General features: G+C 46.4%; 1 protein-coding gene across 2 annotated transcripts in view; it reads left to right on the forward strand.

Moving 5' to 3' along the window:
* The window catches only part of KHDRBS3 (KH RNA binding domain containing, signal transduction associated 3), a 161,118-nt gene extending 139,677 nt beyond the window's left edge, over positions 1-21,441 (forward strand). The window contains exons 8-11 of one of the 2 annotated variants that reach the window (XR_006272353.1): positions 10,553-10,611; positions 12,414-12,563; positions 13,964-14,019; positions 21,138-21,441. Coding sequence is in view for 1 of the 2 variants with exons in the window: in XM_043483946.1 (XP_043339881.1) it covers positions 10,553-10,611; positions 12,414-12,505 (151 nt within the window). In the remaining variant the exon portion in view is untranslated. Of the gene's footprint in view, positions 1-10,552; positions 10,612-12,413; positions 13,032-13,963; positions 14,020-21,137 lie in introns of those variants that run through there. The other variant, XM_043483946.1, reaches the window with a different exon arrangement.
* The last annotated feature ends 2,174 nt before the right edge of the window (positions 21,442-23,615 follow it).

Genomic DNA, 23,615 nt, shown 5'->3' on the forward strand with positions numbered 1-23,615 from the left:
GCACTTGTCTCATGCATCCAGCCTGGGCTGGTGATCGGTTTCACCCTAGGTAATATACATGTTTCGATGCTGTTCTCTCTGAACATCCCACCCTCGCCTTCTCCCACAGAGTCCAAAAGTCTGTTCTGTACATCTGTGTCTCTTTTTCTGTTTTGCATGTAGGGTTATCATTACCATCTTTCTAAATTCCATATATATGCATTAGTATACTGTATTGGTCTTTATCTTTCTGGCTTACTTCACTCTGTATAACGGGCTCCAGTTTCATCCATCTCATTAGAACTGATTCAAATGAATACTTTTTAATGGCTGAGTAATATTCCATGGTGTATATGTACCACAGCTTCCTTATCCATTCATCTGCTGATGGGCATCTAGGTTGCTTCCATGTCCTGGCTATTATAAACAGTGCTGCGATGAACATTGGGGTGCACGTGTCTCTTTCAGATATGGTTTCCTCGGTGTGTATGCCCAGAGTGGGATTGCTGGGTCATATGGCAGTTCTAATTCCAGTTTTTTAAGAAATCTCCACACGTGTTCTCCATTGCGGCTGTACTAGTTTGCATTCCCACCAACAGTGTAAGAGGGCTCCCTTTTCTCCACACCCTCTCCAGCATTTATTGCTTGTAAACTTTTGGATAGCAGCCATCCTGACTGTGTTCCATTCATATTTATAATTTCAAATTCTCCTAATAGAAAACTTGAGATTTCCCTTTGGAATAAGATATCTTTGAAGTTTCGAACAAAATGTTTTGCTTTTTGAGAATGTGTTGTAAGAAGTTTTTCATATTTAAAATTAATCCCAGTATGATTAAAGGAGCTTGCAGACTTAAAATTATGAAGTTACAGGAGAAGACTGTGGTCTGTACACCCTTATATCTTGACCTGTAACAACTTTGGTAGAAAATCAATACAGCACCCAACAGCCTGACAGAAATAGAGAAATGTCCTTTATAAATGCAAATCTTACTTCTCTCACTCTCTGTTTTTCCCCTAAACATCCAGCATTCAATTATGAATAAAAATTATACAATAAGAAAATATAACCCAGAGTCAAGAGACAAAATAGTCAAGAGAAACAGAGAGCCCAGATATTACAGTTGTCAGACATTGTCTTAAAATATATAGGTTCAGTATGCTAAAGGATATTGTGTGAAAGGTGGACAGCATGTATGAACAGATAGGATAGGAATGTAGCCGAAGAAAACTCTTAAAAAAAGAGCCAAATGGAAATGCTAGAATTGAAAAATTACAACGTCAGGGATGAATAATTATTTCAGTGGGCTTATTAACAGATTGTACACCATAGAGGAAATAGTAAAAGAACTTGAAGACAAATTATAAAAAAGTATTCACACCTGAAAAGAGAAAAAAAAAATGAAGAGTAGAAGGAACTTTGGGTATGAAATCTGCAAAATGCTGTAAAACAGTCTAACGTTATGAGAATTGCAGAATGAGATGAGAGAAAGTGTGAGGTAGAAGAAGTACTTGAAAAAATGACGACAGACATTTCTAAAATTAACAAAAAATACCATCACACAGATCTGCAAAGTCAAAGAACCCTCAGCAGGATAAATATGAATATAAACACATCAAGGTATAATGTATACAAATTGCTGTAAAACAAAGAGGAAAGATTGAGAACAACTAAAGTAAAAAGACGTAAATATAATCAAAATATATGACCTCTTACATCAGGTATTCTGAAGGTAGCATTATGTTTTTGAGGTTCATCCACATTATAGCTTTTACCAGTGTTTCTTTCCTTTTTATTACTGAATGGTTTTCCATTTATGATTCTACCATGTTTTGTTTATGCATTAACTAGGTGATAGATACCGGGTTTGTTTTCACTTCTTGGCGTTATGAATAATGCTGCATTGAACATTTATGTGCAGATCTTTGTGCAGACTTGTATTTTAGCTTCCTTTAGACATTTAGGAGTAGAATTGTTGGGTCAAATATTAATTATATGTTAACTTTTTAAGAAACTGCCAAAGTGTTTTTCAAAGAACTTGTACATTAATTCCTACCTGTGGTGTATAAGGAGTCTTAGGGATAATTTTAACCAAAATGTTCAAGACCTCTGTACTGACAACTATTAATAAAATATTGCTTTACAGAAAGTAATGAAGACCCCAATAGCACTTACCTTCCTTAAAGTTATGAAATTTCAGAGAACTGTTCCAATAGATGGAAACTATTAGTTGTTATTGGTATTTTTCCTGGATTTGTTGTCACTAAAGGTTCATTCCTCACTCTAGCAAATAAGCAGAAATAGCTTGTATAACATCAATAAGACGCTAGGAAAAATATTGCTCATTCAGAGGGAGCCTCTACCTCAGTAGTACTCATAACAGCTGTCCTTGAATAAGACCTAAGTTTATGTATGTAACACACTATCTTTGAACCTCACAGCAATCTTATGAAAGATTTATTTTAAAAACTATTTAATAGATGAAATTGAATTAACCTTGCCCAGGCTTACATCTTGGTGGCTCAGTGATAAAGAATCTGCCTATGATGGTAGGAGATGTGGGTTCGATCCCTGGGTCAGAAAGATCCCCTTGAGGGAGAAATGAGAACCCCCTCCAGTATTCTTGCCTGGGAAATCCCATGGACACAGAATCCTGGCGGGCTACAGTCCAGGGGATCGAAAGGAATCAGACTCAACTGGGCACACCCACACAAGCTCACACACAGAGTAAACGCTGGAGCCTAGGTTCTGACAGTGCGCGTGCCCGCACAGCCCCGTTCTCACTGTTAGTTCTGTACTGTCTTCCAGAATGATGATATAAGACAGGAAGCCTGCTGACAAGTGGCCGTGAGCATGTAAGGCAGGTTTAGCCTGGCGTACACACGCAGCGCCAGCATCAGTGCGTGTCGCTGTGAAACTCACTCCCTGAAGTGTCCTGAGGCCTCCGTGCGTGCGTGCCTCAAGTGTGTGGGAGGAGGAGAGAGGCACAGTGAACCGAAGAGACGCTCATGAACAGAACTCTTCTCTTTTTACTCTTTTGTTTTTCTTGGAATATAATCAAAATTCGTCGTTTCTAAAAGATTACGTAGAACCATCTGCAGTCTTTAAGAAACTTTCGATAGGAGCAGCGTGGACTGCTGCAGACGGAGAAGAGTACTGACAGTGCTGTTGAAATAAGCAGGAGCGGATGTCCCTGCAGCAGAGAAAAATAGAGACACGCGGCGTCCCTCACGTCAGGATGCTTGCACCGTATTGTAGGACTGGGGTAAGCTCTGAGTTAGCCCCACATTCCACCGAATCAGAACGGACGTTAGCAGCTTCCGACCACTGGGACCACTCTGTGGAGTCGCTGAGCAGCCAGGCCGCTCCCTTTCTTTGCCCTGTGCTCCTCGCCCTTGCCCTGTACCCTTGGGCTCAACTTGCTCTCACGCGGCGGTCACAGTCCAGCTGCCAGGCTGGGCTTCAGGCAGGGAGAGAGAAGAGGAGGAAGGCCCTGCCACCTGGGCGGGTCCGCCTGCTCTTAGGAAGTCCCCAGAAGCATCACTCCCTAAAGCTCACTCCTGTCTCATTGGTATCCTCCCTGTAGAATTGGCCGAGAAACGGAGGTTAATGGCTGGGCACATTACCACTAGCACTTCACCCTGTCTCACAAGGCATCTTCTGCTAAGAAGGACAGGGAGAGTGCACACCAAATAGGCAGTAGCTGCCCACTGGCCCTTCCCTTTTAACATGAGTGTTAGCTTTTTTAATTTGTTTTCCTTTTTCTGAAATATTATGTACCTATAGTGAAGGGCGTAAATTCACACCTGTCTGAAGCGTCCAGTTGAGTGACTGGTTTTTCGGTGTACACACCATGTAAGCAGGAGATGGATTCCAGCACCCAGGCAAGAAGTTCTCCAGCTTCTTCTTTCGACCGTGGATGTCTTAGGTCATTGTCTCTTTCTGGCTCCCTGAATTGTGTTGCCTTTTGAAAAAGTGCCCAAACATACTCCCACTGTGCTGCGAGTATGGTGACTGGTCATCAGATTAGATGGTGGAGAGAGGCCCCTGAGAGCCAGGGGAACTAGACTTGCATCCTGACCCCCGCCCCCACTGCGGCCACACAGCTCTAGAGAAGGCGCTCTGTCTGAGTCACCACTGTCCTGTCACCAGGGCAAACTGTGTATTGTTCTGCTTGAGATGCTTTTCTTCCTCCTTTCTGTCTGGCTCTTCTCGTAGGTGTCAGTTTAGACCTTCCTCCTTCCAGGAGGCACTCCCAGGTACCCCAAAACTGATCCAGGCACCCCACCCTGAGTTCCTTCAGAACTCTGGGCTTCTAGGAATCACAGTCCTCCACCGGCCTGTTTACAGTTGTCTGCCTTGCACACTAGACCAGACATGTTTTATCACAAATTCTGGAACCTGTTTACTGTTGCATCCTGGTGCCCAGCACATAGTAGGTATTCCAGAAATATCTGTGGAACAGATGCTGGGAACAGGTGACATCTGAACTTCAGAAATTCCTACCAAGAGCACTTTTATCAAGAGAGAGCATAACAAGTGAGAATCTGTCTCTTACATGGTGGGAAAATGTTGTTTTTAACCTAAATTTATAAAATAGAGATAATGCCAGATTGCGAGTTTGTTTTAAATATGAGAGAAAATTTGTGCAGAACGCATGGCTCCTTATCGGCATTTGATAATGTATGATAGATGCTGTTTGATAGTGTCTGTCGTCAGTGTTAGATCTTGTTTGCATGTCTCTGCCCAGTACCCTGTGCCTGATCCTAGCAGTCGACGTGTGTGTGCACACGTGCGTGTGCATGCATGCACTCAGTCACTCAGTCGTGTCTGACTTGGCGACTCCATGGACTGTAGCTCTGCCAGGCTCCTCTGTCCATGGAATTCTCCAGGCAAGAACACTGGAGTGGGTTGCCATTGCCTCCTCCAGGGGATCTTCCCAACCCAGGGACCAAAACCATGTATCTTGCATCTCCTGTTGTTAGCAGGTGGGTTCTTTACTGCTGTACCGCTGTGCCACCTGGGAAGCCATAGCAGTTGACATAGGTCTTTTAAATTAGGTTTGCCAGTAACCCCTGAGCCATGTGCTTCCTTCCTTCCTGCCCTGTGTGATCCGCTTCCTGAGCGTACTGTCACAGGAGGAGGTGCTCTCGAGCTCTGTGGAAGAAGAGCCAGAGAGAAAGGATTCTGAGAGTCTCGTGAGAGAGGAAGGTTAACATGGAACTTTCTGTCAGGCCTCTTCGAGGCTGTTACTGTGGCAGGTTAGTCAGACTGTATTTCTGGAAGTCTTTGAAAGTGGAGAGGGAATCTTTCTCTGGGATGATTAAGACAATTTAACCTGAAGCCCAGCGGACGGACCGCGTGACTTCTCAAGGCCGACTTCTTGCCTTTGATTGGTCAAGTACAAGTAAGTTCTTGCACTTTACAGTGAGGTCAGTTTGAGAAGCTTTTCACACTAGAGGTGGAGGATCACTGTAAATGGCAAACCTTGTGTCTCTGATTCTCTGACAGACCTACATTAACATTTAAAATCTTTTTGTTTGACAAAGTAATTGTTACATCTGAAATGAGGCTTGGCAAGCTTCGTTATAACAATACGGTCAAAGCTGATCACCGCTCTTTATTCGGTTCAGAGGAAGTGTCCAGCCAGTGAGAGAGACTCTGTGCCTGAGCTCACTGCGTCGTGGCCCCGCTGTCGCCCTGTCAGAGGACACCGCTGTGGCCCTCACCCTGAGCGGCACGTGCCATTCATTCATTCCTGCCAGTGCTTCTGTTGAGCACCTCTTGTGTTTCAGACACTTGTAGAAGCTGCCCCTCAAAAAGATTATACTTCCTGTTGAAGATCACAGTACTTCCTAATGGAAAACAGGCTCAGAACCAGTGCACCTTTACTCCACAGTCCGAGCTCTGTCTGCTTTCATGTATCCCCGGAGGGAGCACGTGCCGTCTCTGGGTTTTGAGTACCTTTCACACGACGAGGACTGCAGACTTATGTCTCCAGTTCAGACCACTCCCCCAGCCTCTCGATTTCTCTTTCCAACTGCTCTGGGAGGTCCAAGAGGCCTATGCAACTTAGCCTGTCCCAGGCCAGACTCCTGACAGCTCCCCGCCCAGAGCTCTTTCTTCCTCCATCTTCCCCATCTCAGGTAATGGCGAACTTCATTATGGGGACGTTTCTCCCTGGAGCCATCTTACTCAGGATAAAAACCAGAAACCAAGCCTCTCCCTGGTCTGCATGACCCGCTCTGCCTCCCTGGGTCCCTCTGCTCCTGTTGTACTGCCCTGCTGTTTCGTTGGACCAGAGTGTGCCTCCGTGGGAACCAGGCTGCATCCCCTCGGGGCGTCCACTATGTGTGACCAGCTGTGTCACATCTCCTGCCCAGTCACACAGCAGACCTGAGAACTGACCACCGAATCCAGCAGGTTAAAGTTCACTGGTTCCCTTGACGAGGGATGAAAATGTAACAACAGTAGTGGGACGATTGCAACATGCTGCAAAGGAGGGTCAGCATGTTACTAGAGGACAGGAGTGAAGCTGGAGAGGGGAAGCCATGGTCAGAGGATGGAGTGCATGAAGCTGACGCAAGGCGGGTAGAAGGGTTTATTGATGTGACAGGAACTAAGGTGTGACCTGGGAGCTGATGGCAAAAGGAGACTAGAGGCAAGATCAGTGGAAAGAGTGGTCCAGAGAGTCAGCAGACCAACGTGTTTGAAGGAGTATCTGCCTGCATACAGAAAACACCAGGACTTAGGACAGCGATGTCATTGAGAGATTGAAAGCTGGGTGTTTGTGCAGAGCAGTGGAGCGTAATGGGCTACAAGTGGCAATGGTGGGGGCGGTTGTTAAGAGCATACTCACCTTCCTGTTGTCCTAGTGGCACATGGGCCATGCGGGATAGAGGAGAGGAGAGGGCTCCTGAGGGAGAGGTGTGTCATTAGAGGAGAACCGAGCTTTCGCTGAGGAAGAAGGTAAGGGAATGTCTAAAGAGGAGGTGGAGGATGTGTGATGAGCCATGACTTCTGGAGGGCACAGATAGAATTGGGATGGAGATGGGGACAGAAGGGGATGGGCAGAGCTTTACAAGTACCGGAGACAAAGAGTAACTAGTGATCCAGAGTTCCTTGAGCTGCACATGACCAGCCAAGGGCCTGATGAGATGAGTCCCAGCGACTTTTCCATCAAAATTCATGTAAAGGCTTGAAGATGTAGACACCAGACAGATTCATGTCACGAGTTCCTTCTTAGTCCCGTTTGCGGAGACAGGGTGATCTGGGAGCTCATTTTTGGCCTCCTTTTGAACACATGTCCGTAACCTGGGGGCACGTGGGCTTGGTCCCAGTGCTACCGTTTGCTCCGTGACCCCTGTGTTTCCTCCCAGTGCTGGGCCTGTTTCTTGACTCTAGTTGATGGATCGAGAACCTCCGGGAAGGCCAGGAATTACACTGAGCCTTTGGACTTCCTTCTACCCCTGATGCAGGGTAGAACATGGAGGACAGAGAGTAGGACTGGGAGACACGGCGTTGGTGCCGGGAGAGGCGCTTACTCTGGACCGCTTGAAGGGAAGACTTTTATTGACCCCTTCTGATGGAGAAAAGGGATAGTCAACCTACCGTGTTTTCTTGCTTATTATTAATACTGTAAGTTGTATTCATAAATGAAGAAATTTTTAGAGTCTTCTTCCTTTGCCTTATGTTGGGTTTTTAGTTTATCCTTGGGAAATAGGACACATCTTGGGTTAATAGACATTGGAGGTGCACGAAATGAAATGCTGCAAAAGCAATTCAGATGGAACTGACAGGTATGAGAATGGGGCTCAGCTGCTCCCAGCTTCTTGGCTTGATGACAGTCTTGAAATAAATAATCAGAAACTGAGTGAAATGATAAAAAATGTCAGTTTAAAGTTTTCAGTTGTCAAAACTAAAGATTGTCTTATCACCAAACCATCGCCCGACCAAATTATGTTTCCTTTTATCCTGCCGTTCATTGGGAAACATTCGTCACCCTGATTTTTTTTTTTTTTTTTTATGCTGGTCTATGTGAGAGCACTTCCAGGTGGATTTCCAGTCCACCCCGATGCTCATTACTGCTCACTGCATTTAATCAAGGGGACTTTGTTTAGTCAGACGGCAGTTGCTTTTCTCCTGTTTACTGATCTCAGTACCTGTCACTGACGGTGGACCTGTCTCAGTAAAGGGGACTCTTTTCAGTTTTATGAAGAAGTCACTCATTGTTTTCTGAGCAGCCAAGATGCGATTTTGAAGAACATTACCACTTTGTCTAAGGAGCCATTATGATGTAACTTCTGACCTTTGGAAAGAAGACTGAGGTTCACTTAATTTAGTGCTGAGTTTCTAAGAGGCAGTAGCCAATTTATTTTCAACAAAATGAGAAAGTATGTTGACTGCTGTGTCCAGATGCTCTACGTGAGGCACTGAGACCGTTAGGGCTTCCCAGGGTCTGGGAGACATCTAGTGTGGTGGGATTTGGCAGGCAGAGGGGCACTCAGACTCAGCAGGTGGGTGGACAACTGCCCCAAGACTGTCCGTGCTGGGAGGCCCGGGTTTAGACCCAGATGTCTTGACCCTTGTTTGACAGTAGCATTTTATCGAAAGTTTCCCTTCTGAATTTCTATCTATAAGATGAGGAAAGTATTGTTTAATAGCAGTTCTCATATTTAAAACTGTTAAACTTTAAGAGTATGGAGGCCATATTTTGCTGTTGTTGCTTGTTTTTGCTAAATTTTTTCCTTCTTGAATATGAATATCTCTCTTCCTCACTCAGCTAGTCCCTCTTCTCTTCCTGCCATAAATGTATGTAATACTAGGATAGAAAACTAGGACTACAGAAAGGGAGAGGAGGCATTGGAGACCAGAGGGAACTGAGACGGTTACAGTTCACCATGATCCACTGGCATTGGGTTTCCTGCAGACCCTGACGCCTGAGACAGCATGCCGTCCCTCAGGACACGTGCCCGTGGACAGAGAGCTCGGACTGTGGAGTAAGGGTGCATTTAGCTTTGCACCTGTTCTTCCATTTGGAAGTAGTGTGACCTTGGACAGGCAGCGTAACCTTTTTGAGTTACAGCTTCTACAAGTGGCATTTGGGCTAACGACTGGGTAGGAGGTGCTTGGGAGCAAAGGACAAGAGGAACCATTCTGGCAGAGGAGGGCAGAGGTGAAGACCCGTCCCCACAGGCGTGAGACAAGCCCGTAGCTCCCATCCCCATCCCTTCTCACAGGGCTCGCCGTCCTGTGCTGTCATCCAAGGAGTTGATGGTTCATCTCCGGTCACATTCACCTGGGCTTGAGAAGTGAAACATAGGAGGAGAACCAGGTGTGGACCTAACTGGATGTGCCCCCTGCCTGCTGTCTGTGGGATGTTAGGCTGGCGCCCCAGCTGTTCTCTATAGCATCCTTACCTGTAAAATGGACAGGACAGCTCTGTCACCTCCAGGGGAGGTGGCGACTGCCCGGGGGTCTCAGGGCTGGCACAGGGCACGGCCCAGAGTGGGCTTTATTATTCACTCCGTGCTTCCTCCGGTGCTAAGCAGCTCAGCTGGATCGTTTTCCATTCTGATTAGAACTTCTTTGCTTGATTGCATCAAGTTGGAATAATGAGAATGTTTATTCCAGGACAATCCAAGATAACAAATTCAGGGTGATTGTTTCCCTACAGAATTAAGAGGACTGGGAAAGGGGAAGCCAGGGAGAGTGGGTGGAAGCCCTTCCTCAGACACCCAGAGTAGTGTGAGAAGCTGATTGTGTGGGCCATAGTCCCGTCATCCAGATTTCCCCAGATTGGTTCCTGTAAAGGTTACGCCTAGTTCACACATGTTGTGTGTGTAAGTGGCCTGTTTTGCATCATCTACAGAATGGCCATGGTGACAGATCCCTCCCTCCCAGGTCTCAGGGACGTCACGCGTCAGAATACAGGACGGCAGTGCGTGTGCCTCTGTCCCCACAGGCTCGGCCAGGGCGGGTGACTGGACCCAGGGGCCGTTCCCACCCACCATCCACAGCCTCTGCTGAGCGGCCGCTCCTGATGGTGACGGGGTGGTGCTGGGGAGGTGAAACATGTCGCCCCACAGCTGTGTTGCTTTCCTGTAAAGCCCAGTGCCTGGGGCCCGCCCAGCATCGCGGCGTCTGCTCCGTAGGGCTGTGCCTTCGTGAGCCCGGTGTCGGTGGGAAAGAAGCCGTGGCCGCCCTTCCCCCTGCACATACATCCCCCCACCCCGACCCCTGGCACGAGCCCAGCCTGGGTCCGCTGCATACGCGTGCCCTCTCAGACCACGATTCCGCCCAGGAGAGACCGCGTCCTCCTCAGGCGCTGTCAGCGCTCTGGTTCAGTGTCAGACACGTTTGCTGTGAATTCAGGCCAGCGACCACAGGAGGGGCCGTGATGCTCCTAACAAGATCGCTCTTCTCCATGGGAACTCTGTTCAGCTTTTAGCCCTGCCTTTAGCAGTTATCTTTAAGTTTCAGATACTTCATCAGTGTGGTTTAAACTCACAGCCAAGTCGGTTTGTCCTAACTGTGTTTTTGTCTCTCCCTGCTTGTGCGCTTTGTTTCATGCAGTGGTGCTGATTACTATGATTATGGACATGGACTCAGTGAAGAAGCTTATGATTCCTACGGTGAGTAAACGGCTGGAGTGGAACCACAAGTAGAAAGGTCACAGAAACACCTTAAAGCACTTAACTGTGGGGAGATTCATACAGACAGAATTTCAGACCACAGCTGCCTCTCAGTTCATCTGTGCTTATCCATCTATTTTCAGAAGCTCTCTAAGGTTTAAACTTAATATTTAAAGGGGACTAAAGACTTGCATAAAATTGCAGGCATTTAGATTCTGAACCTAGATTTTCTGTCTGGGTTGATTGCAATGTGCTGGTTTTCTCACTTACTTGAATAGTTTGCCAAACTGCAGACACTTGATAGAATGAGTCTCTCTGAAGTGTCTTTGCTTCTTGACAGTAAAGAAAAATGAAGCAGTTGAGACTACAGTTCTCAATTGCTGTCGTGGTGATTCCACCACCCCCATCTTTATGTTTTAATTTATTCCCAATCTCAGTTCCTCTAAAAACATTACAGTGGGAGTCATTCGTTAAAGGTTACAGAAGCACTGGGACAGGGAGGAGATGGATGGCTGTCTCAGGCTTACAGGGAGACACTGAAACCCCACTGAGTCCAGTGGGAGCTGCCCGAGGTGCTGGGGAATCCACGTCCAGAGTCTCAGTATGCAGAAGGACGACAGGTTTAATTAAAAGAATTGGCTGCAGCAACTTAATGATACTGAGAACCTCCTTTGCTGCGGGCGCAGAGATCAGAGAGCACGAAGCTTCAGTCAGCTGCAAAGCGCTGATGAGTGCCTCGTGCCCAGCACAAGTGAGTCAGGATTCTCGTTAATGGATGTTATGACATTTCTCTGAACATAACTGAAAAACCATTTTCCAGTGTTCCTTTTGAAGTGCATTTTGTTATATCACCTGCCCCAAGCCTTGATGACCGCACCTTGGATTTTTTTTTGTCGTTATTCGTAACAAACACTTAAGAGACATACCTTGGTTTGTTGAATGCTGTCTACTTAAATTGATGCAAGTTAGCTTGAGGGAATGACGTTGATTGCATGTTTGTATCAAAGAAGAGGTCATTTTAAGCATTTTTCCTCACAGCTTTTTAAAATTGGTCTCTGTGGACACATGGCTTTTAAATCGCTGTGTGCTGCAGCATAAATGTTAACTATTTGTTGTCAAAGACCTTCAAGTGATTCACTGACAGCCCTGAGCTGGGGTGAACCAGGGCCCTCTGTTGGAAATCCCTCGTTCCGTGTGGAGTTAGTATGAGGATGCGTGCAATTTGATGTTATGCCATGAGATTATTTCCTATCCAGGAAATGTTTTGGAAGCATAAATCTCTACCCAGTACAGCTCTCCTTCCTTCTTTATATGAGGGACCCGTGAAGAACAAAGCCATATTCCCCAAACTGCCCGTTGCCATTTTGCACTCCAGTTTTCTTCTCCTTTTGCCTTCACAGATTTTTATCTGTGTTTTCTTTGTCTTTGAAGAAGAAATCCCAAGTGACCCTTTTCCCATGCATAGATGTCTGCACGTTTAGCAAGAGGCAGCTCAATTTGCTGTTGGAGTGTGTGGACTTTTACTAGATGAGTGACCAAAAGGAAGTTCTTGCAAACTTGGCTGTAATTTAAGATATAAGGATCATGTCTTCCCAGGCTGGTAGGTTTCACTAGTGAGATGAACATCTTCCATTGTGTCTGTAATTGTTTTAAAGTGAATTCTCTCAGATTTTTTAGTACCTTGGGGATTTATATCTTCAGTATGACATCTACCATGGGTTCAGGGCTAAGTTAGATTCTGAAAAATGAAGCCATGGGCTCTCTGGCGTTGATCTAACTGTGATTCGTCTGACTGGCTTTAGGGCAAGAGGAATGGACTAACTCGAGACACAAGGCCCCCTCGGCGAGGACCGCGAAGGGCGTCTACAGGGACCAGCCGTACGGCAGATACTGATTGTGCTGTCTGCTGTTGTGACATAGCCAGTCTCCACCAGTCCTGTATACTGTTCAAAGTAATTTTTTTCTATGAACAATCCCTTTTTAAATAAATCAAAATGCTTAAAATCTGAATGGATGGAATTTAAAACTACTTTGTTGAAACATCAACCTGGGCAGAAAAAAAAAAAAATACTTGTAAAATTTTGTTATTTCCAGTCTGTATATGAAAAATAGGTAATCAAAAGGAAAAAAAAATAACTTTGATTAACTAGTGTTAAACAAAAAAGATAGGTTTACTAAATATGTTAATCCATCCTTTTAACATAAGCCTCACCTTTCATTTTAAAGGTTTCCATAGAAATTTAGTTATTTTATCTTTTGGCCATATGCTATTTTTTTTTCTCTTGCCAACATGCGTAAAAAGGGAAGCCAATTACAAGTGCAAATAATGTGGTATTCTTTTGTAACTCAAGTCTTGAAATGTTCTGTAGTGTTAAGCAAAGTCTCCTCTTGCTTGATACTAAATAAACTTTTGAAAGAAATTTTGTGTGTGTGAGCTAACAGTTTCATGTCTCTCTTATTTAAAAAGGCCTTCATAAATAGTTGTAAACAGGGAAAAGATTCATTTAACAATGCTTGTCAAAAAAGGGTCACACTAAACATTGTACAATTTATTTAAAACATGGTATAAAACTAAATGTACCATTATATACTCACCGTAGATTTAAATGCTGTTTAAAGAGTCCAAATGGTGTCCAGCTGCTTGAATGGCACGTTAAAACTACGCAAAACCTAATCTTGTTTAAAAACTGGTTTTAAAATAACTACTGATTTTCTGAAAAAGATGTGATCAGTTTTCATCTTGTTGAGCGTTTTTTCACTAGTGCAACTTTGGATTTTTTATGAGAATTTTGGTACCTTAATGAACACCTCGCTCCATGCTGGAAGCAATAAGCACAAAGCTTTTAAAGACTTTCTGACTTGACTAATTGAGGTCGCACTCGACAAGGCTGAGGATGTGTAACCCTTAAACGGTCTTCATTTTCAAAGGTAAATAAATCAAATAAGATTTTAATCTCACTTAATTTATCTTAATATAACTAATAAAACCAGGAAGGTTACAACTTAGCAAGTTTCATTATCCATTTTAGAAAGGTTTTAAGATCACCTAAATTCTCATTTTAAAAAGTTTAATTTGTTTTAGTAATCTAAAAAGCCTTAGTTTAGTCAGTTTAATTGGGGCCAATTATACCCTGTTAAACAAATGTAAAACCTCATAACTAGTTGTTTGTAATACATTATTTGGTTAGTAATTGAGGGCACTTCTTAAAACTGACAAATATTTAATAAAGTTTTTCTTTAATCATTTGGCCTAAGTTTTTTTTTTTAAAACTGTAGATTGTGTAAAATGTTTAATTTTTATTTCCTGAGGGACTGCCTTCTCTTTGAGTAAAAAGGTCTTTTCTTTTGTTAGGAATGTCAGCCATCTTGGAAAGTGAAAGGAAGGCGGCGTTGGTCCGGCGGACACAGGTGAGTGTCCTTGTTCCGGTTCTTTGATGTGCTTGGAGGACGAATATGGTCTCATGCCCTTCCACGCACTGCTTCCACTACCAACTAGTGACATGGTGACAGTGGCAAATTAACTTCCGGAATGTAAGCCAGTCAGACCCAGTCAGGCCTGAGCTAGGAGGCTCGGCCGCCGCAGTGTGTAAGTAACTCCGCTCCCTCCTCAGTGAAAATGTAACTGGCTGCTCGTTAGACGAAAAAAATTTTTCAGTTTCAAGTGGAAAAAAAGCAGTTTCCCAAACCTATTGATACTGTGATCCCCTCCTTTTTTTTTTAAGACTGTATATATTCTCTCCGTATATATTCATAATACGACACAGATGTGCTGGAAATTTTGGACAATAATTACTGTAGGCTTGTAAAAGTATGATTTTCGTGTGTGTGTCCTTTTCTACTTTGAGTTTTGCAAAACAAAGTTTTGCTTTTAAGAAGATAAATATTGCAAAGTATTTGATAAAATTGTTTCATAAAATTCAAACAATAGGGATCGTGAAAGAAAGATATCATTAATCTGAGACCATTAATCTGGTCTCACTTTTCAGTTATTCTTGTTTTTTCCTGAACTGTCAGGAATGCTGCATGGGCCCTGACATCCCAGAGAATCTGACTTGTGAGACAGTGTGTGAGCCCTGCCCGTCGCCGAGTGACATGGTCTGGCTTCAGCTGTCAGCACAATGGGGACATTTCTCGTCTCCTGCAGTTTTTCTGAGTGTTAAGCAAGGTGGTGTTCAGAGTGTTGTGAAGGCTGGCAGGTGATACCATAATGTAGGGTTTCATTATTGAAGTTGAATACACGTTTCATATACATGGTGAATAGGAGCACTTTTTTTTCTCCTTAATCACCAAAATTAGCCAATTAGTCTTAGGAAGAAAATAGTTCTCTTCACTCTCATAAATCAAAATAAGTGTTTGGGGTTCTCTTTTCTTTTGTTTGGTGCCTCTTTTCTTGTACAGAAAGGGAATGTGAATAAAATATTTTTTCAATTTATGATGTCACGTTGAAATTTTTCCACTATTTTCTTCAGTAAGTTTTTGTTAAGTTGGTGTTGTTTTTAGGAATTGGCATCTTGAATAGTAAGTGTAGGCTTCTTTAATCAGAAATTATGGACAGATTCCTGGAGGGGTAAATCAATGGATAGTCTTCAGAGCTTGTTCATAGAAATTGTTCAATTTTATGTTTATTTTCATTTTCTTAAAGGAACCATAGATCCACTGGACTGTAGAAAGGGGTTGTGATGCAGAAAGGTCAGGAGCTACCAGGATGCTCTTGGACGGTTCTGCTTGGCTTTCGAGGGCTTCCCTCACTCAGCAGATACTCTGCTGAGCCTCATTCCTCCCTGTCTCAACAGCCAGGACCTGTAGACTGCAGCCTGGTTCTGTCCTGTCCCTCCGTGCACACCGCATCCTTCCCAAGTCATCCCCGTAGCCTCCCCGCTCAGGGTTCGTTTACTGAGTTCTCCGCCAGACACACGTGAGGCACCAGGAGCCCTGAGGTCTGTAGGACGTGGACCTTACCCTCAAGTATAGTACAGTTCAGCACGGATGGAGGTGGTGGCCTGACCCACCAGCACTTCCCGTCTCTGGGCCTTTGCGTCTGGAAGCCGTGCCTGCCCATCCTTCCACGATGTCTTCACCAGTTCAACCACAGCCCGCCGTGCTCTCTGAAAAAGCATACTTTTACACTTCCTCATTTTAGTATTGATAACGTGTGACTTAGATTGGTTACAAGTTGCCAACCAACTTGTAACCTGTGCTTAATCACTTTCATGGAATCCTCACAGCAGTGAAAAGGTGACTGTCCTCTCCATTTTACCGAGGAAGATGCTCAGGCCTCAGGCGATCGATCCCTGGGTAGGCTCCCAGCCGGCGGCTGCAGCCAGTTGCGCAGCATCCACTATAATCCAGGGTCTCCGCTCCCAGCTGTGCTGTAAGCTGTCCACTGTCTGGGCTGGCACTCCCTCCCTCTATGCTGAAGGCTCCTTGAGGACAGGGGCTGGCTTCTATCTTACCTTGCATTCCTAGACGTAGCCCCACCACACTGCGTGCTGGCAGACCCTGTGACTGGTAACCCTCCCCCTGCCCCAGATTCCTTCCCGGAGGAAGGAATTCTCTGGCTGTATTTAGGTTCTGAATCTTCCTTTGTTCAGGATATTCCAAGTTGAATCAGTGTTGGTGTTCATGCAGACACATTGGCTGAGCAGCTGCTGCGCTGCAGACAGTGGAGACGCAGCGGTGATGGACACAGCCATCTGCCAGGGAGACGGGCAGTGAAGATGCTAGCAGGGCTGAGGCAGGTATAGCGCATGGGAGAGACGTGCGCTCTCTCTCCCCAGGTAGGGTGGTGGAGGCGGAGGGTGCCAGCAGGGGGTTCAGGACCCAGTAGAAGATGACCACATAGGGAAGGTCTTCTTGGAAGCAGTCTCACCCAGCTCTGTCATCCACCAGCTTTGTGACTTAACCTCTCTGAACTTCAGTCTAAGCTTCAGCTTCCCCATCTGTAAAATGGGCACAATAGTGATGCCTACCTGTTTGCTGTGAAGATTGGAATCCTGCCTGACACAAACCTAGGTATTTGCTCTTGTTTACTACTTTATGCAAATATTTGGATTTTAAGAAAGCACAGTTATCTAGGAAACTTCAGTTATGTTGGATTATTAGAAAAACCAAGAGATGATTTTGTCTGTGTAGACAAGGGACACATAATGAAGGATCTCGCAGGTCCTGCTAAGAAGTGTAAACGTGACAGTCCATGTTGAAATGTAATCTCTCTTCACCCTAGAACTTGCCCTGCTGCACGCCCCAGGCAGAGATGGTGCCTTTTTCAGTCTCTGTTCCAACAGGAACTGTGTACAGACCTCTTTGCACTGGTTATTGACCTGATAGCCAGATGGTGAGAGCCTTAAAAGCAGGGCCTCGTGTTTTCATCCTCTTGTTCTATCTCCTAGCACGGTGTTTGGCAGTTTGAGCGTTTAGCAAGTCAGTGAATACCAAAGAGTGATATTGTCAGTGTGATCAGTGTGACTTCTGACAGGCAGTATTAGGAATGGTTGGGTGTAGTTAGCAGAGACCCAAAACAGGAAGAAAAAAATCACTCACATAAATTGAATTACAATTCAGGCAGTCTAACTTAAAATTAGACAGTGACTCTGATGATTTAGAGAAAAAACTACAATGTAGTCAAAAATCTAATTAATAAGTTAAGCTACTCTATAGGTTATATGTGATAAATATAAATAGTAGTTTGTTATTCTGTATGCAAATCATATCTATTTATGCTAGGTCAGTTCAGTCATATCTGACTCTGTGCAACCCCATGGACTAGCCCTGCAGGCTTCTCTGTCCATGGGATTCTCCAGGCAAGAGTACTGGAGTGGGTGGCCATGTCCTCCTCCAGGGGATCTTTCAGACCCAGGGATTGAACCCGCATCTCTTACATCTAACCTGAATTGGCAGGCGGGTTCTTTACCACTAGAAGCCCATCTACTATTTATAGTGATGTACTAATTGTATTGAGTGGTATTGACATTGTAGGACTAGAAAGGGAAAAAAATCCATCATTATATCTAAAATAGCAAAATCTTATGCTTGATTCTGTTTCCATCTTTGAGCAAGGTTGTAGGACATTTTAAAGTCTGACTTGCATCCTCCCCTCATCCTGCCTAATTGGAACTGACTCTGGATGGGATTCTTACTCTGCAGACCTAGTTGTCCTGCTGTCACTGTTCTCCTTGTCTTGGTGGGAGTCCTTCCGTGGCTCCCAGCACGGGTGCCGCCTGCCTCCCTCTGCTGTCTGCTCCAGCCTCGCGGGCGCATACCTTCAGGGTGCTGTGAGACCCGAGCCATTCTCTGCCCCAGATCACTTGTCCTCACCCCTCTCCCCAGCTCTCGGTACAACCGGCCCACACCGGTCTGTCCAGCTTTGGGGGGAGACTGACACGCCTCCCCACCCCGGAAGTCTTCCTTGACCCAGGGTCTCCCCCTGTGCCGTGGGTGCAGAATCCCCCGGAGGGCCCTGGGAGCTCTTAGCCTGCAGCGCGGGGTCCTTCCCTCTCGAGCCCCCGCCCCCACCCTGGGCGCGGACACCCTCAGCGCGGGCGCCATGTCTCCAAGCAGCTGCATTTACCTGGTGACTGAAATGAGCCAGGGGGCATCGTGTCTCTGAGTGCAGGACTGTGCCTTAGGACTTTATCTGCCTCATCGGGTCAAGTTAGCGTCATTCTTCCGTCGAAAGAGAATTTGCCAGGTTGCTAAATGTTGTCATTCACATATACACGTATGTAAAACCTCACCTGACCTCCACAGCAAGATCCATGCCCTTCCTCACCTGCCCATGTCCGCTCCCTGACACAGTCTTAGCGCCTAACAGGCTCTCGGTCGAGGGGGTGGAGTAAGTGAGCAGACGCCTCGCGAGGGCAGGGCTGGTCTCCGCTCACTCGGCATGTGTTTGTCTTTCTCACCAGCACCACCTGGAACCGCGTCTCATTTGACTTTGCATCCAGACCCCAGCCCGCTCCCTGGCGTGACAGTGCTTATGGAGGGGCCGATGACTAAATGAGTCAGTGAGCAAATGGCTCTGTAATTTTAAAGTACTGACCCTGAGCACCCCTCACTGTTAGTTTGTCAGTGGGAGTGAGATCGTTTACTTCTGTAACCACTGGCTTCTTCCATCGGGAAGATGAAGTTGGAAAACAAAAACATGCCCTTTATTTAGTAGGTGATACATGTGCTTGGTACAAAATCTAAAACTTTGGGGAAAGAGTACAATGAAAAGTTAGTCTTAATTCCCACCCCTGCCCTGAAACACCCAGAAGCAGCTCTTGGTCTTGGTTTTTTGTATGTTTTTTAGAGATAAAAAATCATATGCTTTGCTTCTGCACAGATTATTACTGTTTTTACATACAGAACAGTACACTGTTGTCTACCTCCCTTGTTTCACTTTAGAGTATACCTTTGAGTTCATTTTTCTATCATTTTAAATTATAAAGGTATGCTTTTCTTTTTATTGGCTGAATAATATTTATATGAATGCATCATAATTTAAACAACTGCTGACAGACAAGTCGGTTGCTTCCAGTGTTTTGCACTCATTAGAGACCGTGCTAGAGAGTGTAGCCTTTCATCTCTCTGCTTGTGCACGTTCGTACACATCTGTAGAATAAGTTTCTAAAATAGATTTATTGAGTCATTACATTTTCCTATAGTTATTACTATATTGCTCCCCATAGAGGTAATCGTGTATCTTAATATGCTTTTCTGAAGGAAATTTGAACCCTCAGTGTTATTCCGTCCATTACAATATACAGCTGTTAGCGCCTACACACAGCAAACTCCTCTCCGCAAAGTGGGTTCACAGTTGTTGTTCCCCCATGCACGTGGTGGGGCTGGATCCTGTGGGAATGAGCGAGGCCAGCTCTGGGCACTCGGCTGCGTCTTGCAGCGATTGCTGAGGATCCACGGTAAAGACGGTGATGGATCGCGCTTCCTTAGGCTCCTGTCGGTCTCCTCTCACTCCTGGGACCTCCTTTCATGGGCGGACTTGAGCCTGAGGCCAGCCCGCCTCAGGCCCTGCACCAGCCCTGGATGCACCCGGGGAAGGGGCCACCTCTGCTCTGGAGGGCCCACGGCCTCTCCGTGGAAACCGGGCCCCAGCTGGCCCTCTGTCCACCCTGCCTTTGCCCAGCTCCCCGCTTCCTCCCTTCTTCGCTGGCTGTCCAGAACTTGCCAGTTCCTCAAGAGCTTCTCCTGCCTCCTTCTACCCCCCAAAACCCTTTTTCCTCTTCACTCTGAGTACTGGCTGACAGCACCCGAAGGTGAACCCCTGATTCTGATCTGCTGATTGATGTGTGGGTGGTCCTGCACCCCCAGGAAGTCCTTGAGTCAGAAGCAAGTCTGTCACATATAAGGAGAGCACAGCCATCAAGCCATTGAGGACATGTGCATTGATTAAGCAATGCCAGTTACCACTCTGGCTTCCCTGGGGGTGCAGTGGTGAAAAATCCACCTGCCAACGCAGGAGACATGGGTTTGATCCCTGGGTCGAGAAGATCCCCTGGAATAGGAAATGGCAACCCACTCCAGTATTCTAGCCTGGGAAAGCCCATGGACAGAGGAGCCTGGCGGGCTACAGTCCATGGGGTCGCAAAGAGTTGGACAGGACTGGGCACACAGGCATATTAGCTGTTTCCCTTTTTAAAGTAAACAGCCTGGTTCGTCCCACAGAACATGGGCCCCGCGTGTGGTCCTGGCAGGCGAGGTGAAGGCCAAGGGGGTGCAGGGACCTAGGTCACGTGTGCTGGTCGAGGAAGGACGAGGAGGGAAAGGCTCCACAGAGGAGGAGGAGAGAAACCAAAGGGTTTGAAAGATAAGCTGAAATCTTGAAGCAGACGAAGGAGGAGCACGTGTCAGAGGTGACGGGCTGCCGCAGGTTTGGGAGGCAGGGAGGGCCCTCACGGGTCTGGGGCACGTAAGCAGTTGCTGGAATACGAGGCGTGGCAGCCATGGCGGGGAACAGGAGGGTGGGCAGGCCAGGTCGCCCAGGTGGACGGCCCCCAGGGCGGGCGTCTGTGGCCGGAGCTGTGGGGAGTAAGCGAGGCCACGGCCGCGTCTCCACTGTGATTGGATCGGTCCTGTTCCCTTCTGATTGCCGGCTGGGTTTTGAACAACAATTTTGTTGTAGTTAACACATCCAAATGTATTATTTGGTGTTAATAATATTAATTAAAATATATCTGAAAGCTGAGTTTCAGGTGACAAGTGTGTATCCATGGGAAGTCACCGCACATTTTAATATTGAAAGTTCCATGTGGAAAAAAGCCTGGCCATCTGAAAGCAGACCCATAAATGTCATGACGATGGCATTTTGATGATCATCATACTGTTTAAATCATTCATCTGCCTACTGAACACGAAGATTTTAGGTCCTTAATTTCTATAATTCTATTTTTCCTTGTTTTATGTAAGTATTCTCATTTCTATTAAATTTCAGCTCGCCTGCTTCCTCTGCCTAAATCCTGCATTGCCACCAGAGTATAAATATTTGTCTCTTGATGTATACAAATATATTTCATTTTCCTCTCTTTCAGGAACTTTCCTTCCAATTATGGACTGCTTAAGAATAGTCAACTCACCAACGTGCCTAGTCAGTAAATGAATTCACTTGAGAACTTGAAAATCATCTTTTTTTTGCACAGTTTTGTGTTTCATGAAATGTTTTATAAAATGGTATGCTTTCTGATTTGAAAAGTCTGTTAAAAAAAGGGAAAGAAAATCAATCTTTGTCCCCTAACAGAAAACAAATGATTTGTGTATTACTTAATAAAGGCTGCCCATTTCAATCGCTTCTACTTTAATATAAGCCTAGAAAAACAAAGACTTGTTATTTCAGCCCAGCTCTGAATTCTGCACACTTGAGAACCATATGTGGCTGCACCTCACTGCAGGAAGTCAAGACAGCACAAATTTCAGATTTGAAAATGATTTCTCCCTCTCAGTTATGGACCAATAAATACGAATATGTTATGCCAAAAGCATTCTGCCACATGAAAGGTTAATTATAAAAAGGCTTCTGCAGGAAGCAGGGTGGCACTGCCAGGATGGAAACGCAGCTTTCATGCCTCCGTGATCTGTCATGAAGCAGAAGGGTCATCACCCCAGGGACAGTAGTATTCAGTTCCTTGTCTTTTCATCATTCTGTGGTACTCTGTGATTTTAATTCAGTAACTCCCCCCCTACCCCTCAACCCCCGAGGATGGGTTTCATTCCTTCTGTTAGAAGCTCACACAACAGGCTTCCTAGACTTGGAATTTCGAATACGATCCTGTGCGTTGTTAAACTGTCACTGTCTTAACTCAAAGACACCTCTCCTCGAGGCATTCACTGTTTACGGGGTATGGTGTTGGGAGCATCGTGTGTTGGGAGCACAGAACAACTTCTGATAGGAAAAAAACTTCGTTTTTCCTGGTGCTCTCCATGCACCCTAAAGACGTGCTCTTCTGCTCCTCAAGTTCGCAGGTCTGCGTCTGCCACGTACGCGTTTCTGCATCAGAAGCACAAGGACTACTACCTGCATCCCAGGGCGCCGGTGCCCATCAGAGCAGAGTCTCCGCACCCGTCTGTGTGGAATTAATTCTAAACAAGGAGAAACGTCAGGACCTGAGCCGGATTGGCGTGTGTTCCCACACTTTGCCTCCCATTTGGCCTGCAGCCTCTTCTGAGTCAGTGACACAGTCATGAAGCTGCAAATGGAATCCCAGACACTGGAACTCTGCAGCTCACCTCCTGTCCCCTTCTCCCGATCCCACTCCTGCTGCCTTAACCGCGGCCTCCTCTCCGCTGCCTGGGCACTGAATTCCCCGCACACACATTGGCGGAGAATCTCCTACTTGCTGGGCATGGCCCTGTGGATGAGAGCACAGGTCAGACCAGGGGCCTCCTGCCTCTCCCATCCCAGCGGGAGGAGCCAGACCGTCAGAGCAAACTGGAGGACGCCAGGAGGAACAGAGCAGGGGGGACAGCACAGAGGCGGGAGGGGGTGGGACTTGGCTGGGCCGTAAGGAGTATAAGGACGTCTCTGTCGGGACCTAGAAGAGTCAGCGATGAGCTGCCCTGAGGCCCTCACAGGGGCCGCAGGCACCCCATGGAGGCAGAGCTGATGTGGGGGGACAGACGAGGGGCAGGGGCTGGGCCTGGAGGGCTGCCGAGAGCCCTCAGGGGAGGAGAGGAATGTGATCCCTGTATTTTAGCAGGATCAGTGGCAACCATGTTGAGAAGAGGCGGTTGTGGGGCCACGTGGGGGCCCGTCAGCAAGCCCGCAGTGGAGGTCAGAGGGAGGCCCGCGTGCAGGCCTTGAGGACTGGCCACACGTGAGACACGCTCAGGCAGCCGGGCCACGGGCTGGACGTGAAGTGGGCGCAGACCCCAGCCTCGTCTGCTGCTCTGGAGTCACAGCCTTCTCGGGCCCTGCAGGACCCGCTTCCCCCAAGGTGACCGTTCCCCAGCTCAGCCCCGAGCCAGACCCCTGGCACAGGCTCTCTGAATGTAGCTCCTCCTCGGGCTGGGGAGGACGTGTGAGAGGGCGGTGTCAGCAGGAAACAACTGGACTAAAGTCTTTAGATTTGAAACTCGGCTTTTCTCCAGCTAAGCTGGTTTTGGTCCATCTCAGCTAGGGTGCCTCCTTGACGTATCTGTCTTCTTGGCAGCTTCCAAGCGTGGCAGGCTGAGAGCCATTCTAGTGTTTGATTTTTAAAGGCTCTGAGCGACTTCCTGTGGTTTTAAAAATAACCACTGATGGCTTTTTCCGTGCATACTTAACTGTATTCAACCCTTAGAGCTGGCTTTTTGAAGGGATGCCTTCGTGAAGTTGTCAACATCACGGCCACCACGCTGGAGTAGTTCTGCTTTCTGCTTGCAGAGGGTCCTGGCTCCGTGGGATAGAAATCTCACAGTGACCTGGCCCTCATGCTTTTGTGTTGCCTGATGGAAAACTCTGGCAAAAAGATGCTTCTGTGCAGAAGCTAAGGGCTCCGTGTCTGTGTTCCTCCTCCGGGGTGACTTCTAGAGCC

This window comes from Cervus canadensis, chromosome 12, assembly GCF_019320065.1.
Source record: "Cervus canadensis isolate Bull #8, Minnesota chromosome 12, ASM1932006v1, whole genome shotgun sequence".
NCBI lineage: Eukaryota > Metazoa > Chordata > Mammalia > Artiodactyla > Cervidae > Cervus > Cervus canadensis.